The following is a 9538-nucleotide window of genomic DNA, read 5'->3' as shown; positions in this document are numbered from 1 at the left end:
AGGTTGGTCTGACAGGACCTGCCACTGATGAAGCCGTGTTGGTTGCCCCTAAGCATGCAGTCCCCTGCTGGCCCCTCCTGGATGTGTGCCAGAATAATTTTCTCAAACAGCTTGCCTAGGATCGAGGTAAGACTAACTGGCCTATAGTTTCCCGGGTCTTCCTTCCTCCCTTTTTTGAAGATGGGAACCACGCTGGCCCTCTTCCAGTCCTCCGGCACCACACCAGAGCACCACAAGTGCTTGTAAAGCCGTGCCAGGGGTCCTGCAATGACCTCGGCCAATTCCTTGAGAACTCAAGGGTGGAGATCGTCCAGACCAGCTGACTTGAAAACGTCCAGCCCCTCCAGAAGCTCCCTAACTAGTTCCTCGCTAACCCCTGGCCCAGGTGAGCCTCTCCTGGGGCCCGAGGGGGGCCCAGCAGGGAGGTGGCTGTTCTGGTCCCTACTTAGGAAGACGGAGGCAAAGAAATTGTTAAACATGTGTTCACTCGTTTGAGGATAAGGATATTTCCTATCTCAAGAGAAGGTGGGAGTAGCTGGTGAGGTAATATTTGTTCATGTTTATAAAGTGCTTTGAGATCGTCAGACTGGGCTGAATTAACTCAACTTAAAATGGCTTATGTTGCTATTAGAACATCTTTAATAAGGAAGATCCCACCTGACCTGCACTGAAGGTGGTGGGAGTTTCACTGGAAAGTAAATCACCTGTCATGGTGCTGCTGCCTCTAACCTCTAACCGTGTGTCTTGAGTCAGGCCCATGTGTCATGACAGGAGATTGCACAGACATCAGATCCCATTTCTAGACCCTCGATTGTCCCACTAATCAGGAGGCAGGATCCATCTGCCCAACAGCTCTGGATAACACCAGACCACTCTGACCCTTAGTCCTTACCATGCAGCTTAACCCCCAGCACTGCATATCTGCCCATCAACTTCACAGCCGTGTGATCCCAATCCCCTATCTACTGAGTGGCTGGTGAGTGTGTTAGGAGCAGCTGCTGCCAAAGTCCAGCTCAGCATTCAGCACATGCCTCTCTTTTGGGTTCCTGTCTGCACGCTGCTGACTTTACAGGCTGTTCTCAGAGGAGAATGAATGGAGCTTCGTCCTTTCACAGCAGAGTCTGGGGTTTCCTGGGGGAAGCTGGCGGAGGCAGAGAGAAGATGCAGGAAGTCTTCTGGCAAGCAGACTCTGCTCCTGCAGCCAGCACAGAGCCTGGCAGCTGTGGGGCAGAGCAGGGGGGACTGCCAGGCCCCTCCTCAGGGTCATAAGTTTCCTTATACAAATTTACATCATTTGAGACATTTTTAGTGGTTGGTATTGTAAATCTAGGCATCTGACTGAAATGGAGGGAGGGTACCAGACAGGAGCAGGCAGGAGGGGCAGGTGAAGAGCTCTTAGGTGCTGGGGTCCTGGGGATCTGATGGGATCTGCCATACCGCCATTCCCCCAATTTTCTCAGAAACGAGAAGGGCTGGACAAAGAGCCTCCCTGCTTTGGTTGATGGGGCATTGCTCGGCACTGGAGGTGCTGTTGTTAGCTGCAGTCACCTTCTGGGACAGCTTCGCAGAGTGGGGTTCACTCCCCAGACTGCAGAGGGGAAGGACTGTGGAGATTCATGGGGGGAATTTCCTTTTCCCTGGATGTCGCCATCCCTGACTCTTGCTGTCCCATGCCCATTTGGAGACTTCTGGTTGTCTGTTGTGTCTAGAGAGTGAACACATCCTAGTGCCCTGGCTGTGTGGTGACGGGGCATCAGAGTGACTCTGTGTTATGATGTGATGACAGCAGATCACACCACAAAGACCAGATGTTATACCATGGGGCTATTGAGTCTCACAACCTTGTTTTGGGCTCAGAGCTCCAGACTCCTCAACCTTATTCTTAGTCGCCTGGTATTGAAAACTGACTGTGTAGGCATGGGAGACCTAAGGCCAGGGTCCTCAAAGATTTTTACATTGCTAACTTCCTGGCTAAAGGAGCCTGGATGCCTGGGAGACTTCTAATGAAACACTTGTGTCAGCCTCACAGTGCTTAGCTGTGAAGTGTGCATAAGGCAACCCTCATCTCATCCCACTGAAATCCAGTTGCCCCTTGGCCTGCCCATATAGTGCAGCATTGCTCTTGAGAATTAACTTGGACAGATCTCCTGGAAAGCATGTTAACTGTTCCCATGACAGCCATCACGAGCCTCTCTTGTACACCTGGAAGAGCTTGCTGTCTGTGGCAATGGTTGTTAATGCTGTAATGTGACTGAATTGCATTTTGCTCTGGAGGAACAGTGGATGCGGAATAGCTTGGCTTTACAAATCCTAACACTTCAAGAATTTAGTTTGTATTTCTGCAAATAAAATTGAATACTATTGTCTTACAAAAAGAGGGAAGTGAAGGGGCAATTTAGCACTGAAATAACTGCAAAACACTCACTTATTCCAGTGGGTAATTTCTGATGTGCAGCTGCATTTATTTATTGCAGCGCCTGACTGCTGTCTGTCTAGCTGGCCCCTGTGGATTTCCATTATTCAAGGAAAAGAAAAAAAAAAAGCTCCTAAATAATTACCTGATTGTACAGGGCACTCCACTGACAGAAATGGTTGCAAATCCGGAAGAATTGGACAAAATCTGCACTGAGACTCAGCAGTGGTTTTCAAAAAGTTATAGGCATTGAAAATCTGTGGCTTAGACTGAAAATGCCATACTGCTCGATGATAGTCTCATAATTTCCAAGCAGCCAGGCAACTACAGTAGGGCAGATTCTTAACTAGTGTGAATTGCTATAGCTCTATTGGCCTTAATTTACCCCTTGGAAGAGCTGGCTTGTTATTTCCCTGTTAGCAGAGAAAACGAGGGAATGCAGGGAGAGGATTCTGTATCCTAGTCCTAAACAAATTGACAATTAGGAGGGGTCCTGTAAACCAGGACATAGCTGTGGCTTCATTTGACTAAATGGCATCCATGTCACTATTCACAAAGGTTATCAGTTATCTCTTTCCAGGAGAAGCTTCCTGCTCTGTCAAATACAATGCAGTGAACAGCTAATGAATCTGTTGGTATAGCATGGTTCATACAAAGCATCAACCAAGTGGAAGCTTTTGTACTCTTATCCATGCTCCACCCTGTGAAGCATTGGTTTGCAAAGTGCTGTTTCTGCATCTCAGCCTGCCCAGTGTATGAAAGACCTCAATGAACCTCTCAGGAACAGACTGATACCAGTGGGTGGGACTCCATGCAGGTCAAGCAAGCAGGCTTCTTGGGTGCAAGGTAACAACAGCTGACAGTGGCTGGGCTTCTGCAGGAGTTATAATGTAAGGAATGCAAAGGCCTGGTTGCACCTTGCCTCAGAGGAAGAATTTCTCTCTGAACCATGCTGACAGGTTAATGACCCTAGTGTTGCTGGTTATTCCACAGAGGCTTTCACAGACTGTGTCATGAAAGAAGGTCTGTGGCTGTTGGGAAAATACTTAGCATTTTAGAATGAGCAAAGGGCAAGTTCAGGAGCGTTTGTTGGGCAAGCTTTTTTTCCTGGGATCAAGCCATAGCTCCCCCCCAGGTCACCTGAATCACTCCTGTAATTGAAGCCCAAGCCCCCCCGTCCCATCCCACTGCCACTGGCTCCACCATTCCAGTGCTGGGTAGCTGACAAAGTGGTTTGCTGAACCAGAAGGAGTGAATCAGTCCAACCTCACGGATGCTTGAGGTAGGGCACACAGTCCACATGTGAGGATGGCACGGAGAAGGGTCTGGAGCTGATTGTGGGAGCTGTGTAAGGCTTTGCAGACAAGGATGAGAAATTTAAACTTGATTTAGGAATTGAGGGGAAAGACAAACTCAAACATCAAGCCATTGGGTATGGAAGGGTGGAAGTTCAACTCCCCGCTCTGTGGGATTCTCACCTTAGTCCTTCATAACCTGTAGTTCTGGTGACAAAATTTGCAGGGGAGGAGGAGAGGGGCATGGGATGAAGGAAAAGGAGAGAAATCCCAGGCTGCAACAATAGGACAGTGAACAGCAGTTTCCCTGAGCAAGTGGCACAGCTGAGTGCATGTCTGGAGGAGCAGAGCCCAAAATGGAAGCTTCCCTCAGCTTGACACCCAGGAGCCATCATCCTAAATCAATAGTTGCACAGAGCCAAATTTGCATTGTCATTGTGGCCTGTGGGTAGCTAACAGTGGGGTAGCCTTCATGCCTCTCGGATAGGGCTAGCCCAGGTGAGACCCGCAGACCACAGTTTGTGTTTAGTGCCTCTGCTAGCTGTGCTGAGTGAGTGGGGGCAGGAAGAGGGAAGGGGGAGGTCTCATTTCAGGTCTCTGGCATCAGTTGCTCTTCATACTGTTCCAGCGTGTTCTGGTGATGTTTCCTAGAACAGGAAATGGACCCAGACTCTCTGTGGTCTGTGATTGTTCAGTTTCTTTTATAGAGCAAGATCATAGACTCGTAGAAAAGCAGGGCTGCAAGAAACCTCAGGGCTAGAGACAGACGTTCAAAAAGCCTGAGCCTGAATTGATTCAATCTTTGCAGGTTAGTCTAACCTGGCTAGGTTAAACCAGTTTGTAACCATGCAGACATCCCCTCTGGACTGAAGAAATGCTGGCACATGCCTGCAGTGGCTCAGGCTAGAAGCCAGGGGGCGCTAGAGCAGCCCTCCCTTCCCTTTCATAATGCTGAGCCTGGCAGGGTGCTCTCATTAGGCAGGGGTGCCCTCCCCCCTCGCTGTTGATAACAGAGCATTGAGTTACACAGCAGGGAGTTACGCAGGGAGTTGTTAGCATTTATTGACCCATCAAACAAAACAACAGCCTGCAAGCTCTTCTTAAACAACAAAATTCCTTACTGATCCCAAATACGGTGACTGGTCTAAACATGATCATGGGCAAGACTTTAGCCAGGAACCTCTGGGTTTTAGTCCCGGCAGGAGCATCAACACCCCACCCCAGTCAAAACCCCCAGGCTTGCCTGCAGCCAGTGCTTCTGATGAAGGCTCAACCCACTCCCCCCAAACGTGCACCAGTGTAGCAACCAGCAAAGCCCAGCAGAAGTCTCAAGACAATGAGCAACTCCACACACCACACTCTCTAACTGGAGAGCCAGAACGCCCCTTTATGCTGTCATTTCCCCTCCATACATCTATCCCAGCCCAGTGCTGACTCTGAAGTTTGGTTCTGAGCTTATCCAGAGTTGTGGGGAATTTGTCCCTAGGACCAGTGGAACTGGTGGGGAAGGAGGAAAGGAGCATAACACATGCAGGCTGGGGAGGAAAACAAACGTAGCTGGAGCCTTAGAGCTTGTGGGTTGAAATCTAAACCTGCTACAGAAGGGAATGTGGCATTAGAGGAGAAGGAAGAGAGGGGCCTCTGCTGTGCATAGAAGCTGCTTCATGCATTGGGAGCAAGGGAAGACCCTGAAGATGAGTCTGGGACGTCAGCAAATGGATGTGTTCTGTGCACCGCAGCCCCAGGCCACGTGCTGGCCTGTGTCTCGCCTGCCTTCTGCAGACAGCTCAGGCAGAAAGGAATGTGGTGCAGAGGGAGGTGGGGGAATGGGTTGTTTGGGCTCCTGGAGGCATCTCCAGACAGGTCTGCATGCTCATCATACTGCCTGTGGAACAGCCCCAAGTGCCTGCAGGTGCTGAGCTGGCCGTGATGAGAAAGGAGGGAGGAGAGGGAGTGTTAAAGATTCAAGGGGCATCTGCTCTCTTCATCTGCTGACATAAGGGAACTAGATAATGTGAGAGGAGGGAGGAAAAGTAGCCAAGGCAGGTCTGAACCCCCTATGCATGCAGGGGGAGGGGAGCAACAGAGGTTGCCAATTTAAGGGGCCTCTCAGCAGGCATCCCAGCGTAATGGCTTTATCAGCAAGGTCTGTGCATGGTCTGCGCCATGTCTGTCTGTCCTGGCTGCCTCTAATTTTCCTGCCCTATTCCCACCACTCTCCTTCACTGCCCTTTGCATTGCAGGAGCCCTTCAGGATGGATGTGCCTTGGGCCCACATGGCACTGCAAGGCAAGAACCAGTGTTCCCCTGGCACCACCTGCATCAGAGATGCAATGGGGGGGAGGACTTTAGGATGGTGCATGTGATGGAGGGGCCTTTCTGCGACTGCATAATATGACCATAACCAACCCCCTCTCCAGCATCCCTCCTTCCCTACAGGCAGTTGTGGGGCACCTGAAGCCCGGCTCCAGGGCAGCTCAGGCAGCAGGCAGGCAGTGACAGTGTCCCCTTCTTGTGTCTTCCCAGTTTCAGCAGTCGTCCCTGCAGGCAATTCACCAGCAACGGCGGGAGCTACTGAGCAGTGTCTGCAACCGCTACACCCGCAAGCGGCGTCTCCTCACCCCCGATGACCTGCGCCACCTCGTGGTGGATGATGTCCATGGGCTGCTCTACTGCTACGTGCCCAAAGTGGCCTGCACCAACTGGAAACGAGTCATGATGGTCTTGACAGGGCAGGGCAAGTACCAGGACCCTCTGGAGATCCCGGCCAATGAGGCCCATGTCTCCTCCAACCTGCGCACCCTCTCCGAGTACAGCATTTCCGAGATCAACCACCGCCTGCGCAACTACCTCAAGTTCATCTTTGTGCGGGAGCCCTTTGAGCGCCTGGTCTCAGCCTACCGCAACAAGTTCACCCGCAGCTACAACACAGCCTTCCACAAACGCTACGGGACCAAGATCATCCGGCGGCACCGGCTGGAACCCAGCAACGAGGCCTTGGAGCGCGGCAACGACGTGCGCTTTGATGAGTTTGTCTACTACCTGTTGGATCCCCAGACGCAGCGCGAGGAGCCTTTCAACGAGCATTGGGAGAGGGTGCACTCACTCTGTCACCCCTGCATCGTCCACTACGACGTGGTGGGCAAGTACGAGACACTGGCGGAGGATGCCAGCTACATCCTGCAGCTGGTGGGTGCTGACATCAACATCAAGTTTCCCTCTTCCTCCAAGACCACAAGAACCACAGATGACATGACAGCCCAGTTCTTCCAGGACATCAGCCCTTTCTACCAAAGGAGACTCTTTAATTTATACAGAATGGATTACTTGCTCTTCAACTACTCCATCCCCTCATACCTCCGTATTCAATGAGGGTGGGATCGGGGGCTCTGGAGAAACAAGTCATTCACCCCTTCTTAGCTAATGTAGACCGCCCCCACACACAGAAACTCACTACGTGGTTCATCTCTTTACCCTCCTCTTCGTTCCATTCCAGGCCAGCGAACACTGTGTCCTTGTATCAGGGTTACACTGGGATGGGCCACATGGCATGAGGTTGCTTCCTGGATTAACACACTGAAACTTGGGGCTGTAGCCCCCATCCTACCTACAGGAGGTTGTTTACTGGAACGGGACACTGCTGTTTAAAGGCTCAGCCTTTGTGTTCAGATGCTAAGAGAATTCTCTGTAGATCTAAATCTGGAGAAGGCTCCTTATTCAGGGCTGGTTCCCTTCTGATCCTTCTCCCCCTAGCTGTACTGTATGCAGCTGAGTTCAGGAGATGTTGGAGTCTTTGCTGGGCAGAGGACAAGTTGCAGAGGGGGTCTCTCAGAGATTTGTGTAATATGAGAAAAGCAATAATTTAATGTGTATTTTTATTTGTTTCTTTAAAAGTGCCTCCTGACCCCTTTAACCTCCCCACAAGCTACCTCCTTTTCCATTGACTGGGAAAGGGGGAGGGAATGTGAGCCATCTGTGTCTTAGTGTGAACTAGTATTCCTCTGTGGCAAAGCCTGTTTTTAGTCACCTTCCACTTGCTTTGTGTTGGGATGCAAAATACTGTGTTGAATGACAGAGAGGCACGTTCATCCGTGGTAGAAACTGCATGGTTTTTTGTGGAGCTATGACAGTTTGCACCAACAATGGATGTGGCCCAGAGTGTGTGTGTGTGTGTGTGTGGGTGGGTGTGTGTGTGGGTGGGTGTATGTATCCAGTATGATAATTAAAGACCACGTGACCCACTTATTATAAGAGTAGGTGTTAACTGCTCTTTGAGACGTAGACTTGTATGTTCTGTCTGTCCACATAGTGCTGATTACAAGGCCCTGTCTGGTTACCCTATAGGGCACTGCTGCTCTATAAATACTACCTATGAATAACCATGCAGTTCTGGCCAGATTCCAATATGGCTGATTAAATATAGTCTACAGAATATATTCTTTCCCCTACTGCCATAAAGTGTTGTTATACAGTGTTGAATGGCTGCTTCTTAACCCAGGGGTGGCTGTATTTCCTTGGGTGGGGCATTTTGGGATGGGAAGTGGTATAGAAATCAGAAGCTATTATAGCTATGAAAAAGTTGGTGCTGGTTGGTGTGTGTGTGTACAAGCATGTGTGTGCATATATATGTGTGTGTAAAAGGAAATAAGAGAAAAAAAATGTAAGTTGCTGTGGAAGTTTCTCAACTAGCTAGCTGGCTTTGGACAATTCATTACTTGAAGAAAAGAAATAATAATGACAAACCCTTAAAATTTTACATTCCAGCCAGTTCAAATAGATGGATTTGCTTAAACAAAGAAGCATTTCAGTCTTTATTCTCTTAAGTTCAGCTTTGGCTCTGCATATAGAGCACCATCACCCTTGTAAGTAAACATGCTGATAATAGGATAACCCTATGATGTGTCTGCTGATTCTCTCGTGAACACTTGACTTACTAGTGCAATACAGTGGCAAGGTTTTATAAAACCCCCATGTGCTCAGCCTGTTTTAAAGACAAATATTTTTATCCTGTTTCTTCTTTTCCTTTTGTCATTTTTGCCTCTGTGCCTTCAGCTCTTAGTTTCCAAATTGTTCTTAAAGAGCTGAAATTCCTTCCTTGGTCACTGTACTCTGTAAGGCCTAAGTGAAATCCAGCTCTGGGTAGATCCCAGATAATGTGGAGGTTTTGTGTAGATGAGCACTGAAAAGCACTGGACTATTTGACTGACTCCAGCAGATTGGATTTGAGTGAAATCCAGTAGAGGTGCATTGATACATCGGTCTGATATCGAATCTGCACTGATATAAAGAAAATTGATTGCATTGGAAATCAGCCTAATGTGGCCAATATGGCCAATAAATGCCTGTACATGCGCACAGCTGCAGTGCAGCACATAGGCAGCGAGGAGCACAGCCCGGCAGCTTGGAGAGCTGCTGCAGCTGGTAAGTCTGGTGTGGTGGAAGGGGCATGGGGGGCAGATCAGGGCCCCCACAGTGAGGGAGGAGTGGGGCTGGGGCCTGCACAGATCCGGGGGCACACGCCCCCCCGTATGCCCTCCTGGATGAGCAGCGGGAGCAGTGGCGGGAACCAGCAGATGAACAGGTGAGCTCTGGGCCAGCAGCTTCTGGACAAGCAATGCACAACAGCAGGAGCCACCCCCACCCTCGCCATGCCCCGCAGATGAGCCACAGCTCCGTCCCACGCCTGCCTCACCCCAGCTGGGCAGCGCTTGCCCCAGGCCCAACCCCACTCCTCCCTCACCACCTTGATATGCCACCCCAGACCCCTTCCCTCCCTCTTCCCCTTCCACCACACCAGACTTACCAGCTGCACGCAGCTCTCCAAGCTGCT

At 50.1% G+C, this 9538-nt stretch overlaps 1 protein-coding gene across 1 annotated transcript in view; it reads left to right on the top strand.

The window, feature by feature from the left end:
• CHST13 (carbohydrate sulfotransferase 13) overlaps positions 1 to 8718 on the top strand; it is an 18913-nt gene extending 10195 nt beyond the window's left edge. Inside the window, exon 4 of the mRNA XM_019504600.1 lies at positions 6235 to 8718. Within this exon, the coding sequence (XP_019360145.1) occupies positions 6235 to 7080 (846 nt within the window). The 3' untranslated portion in view covers positions 7081 to 8718. The remainder of the gene's footprint in view (positions 1 to 6234) is intronic.
• The last annotated feature ends 820 nt before the right edge of the window (positions 8719 to 9538 follow it).

Source organism: Gavialis gangeticus, unplaced genomic scaffold (assembly GCF_001723915.1).
Source record: "Gavialis gangeticus isolate Ggan-Ray unplaced genomic scaffold, GavGan_comp1, whole genome shotgun sequence".
Taxonomy (NCBI): domain Eukaryota; kingdom Metazoa; phylum Chordata; order Crocodylia; family Gavialidae; genus Gavialis; species Gavialis gangeticus.
The sequence above is the reverse complement of the archived record's forward strand: the minus strand, read 5'-3'. Positions and strand labels throughout refer to the sequence as shown.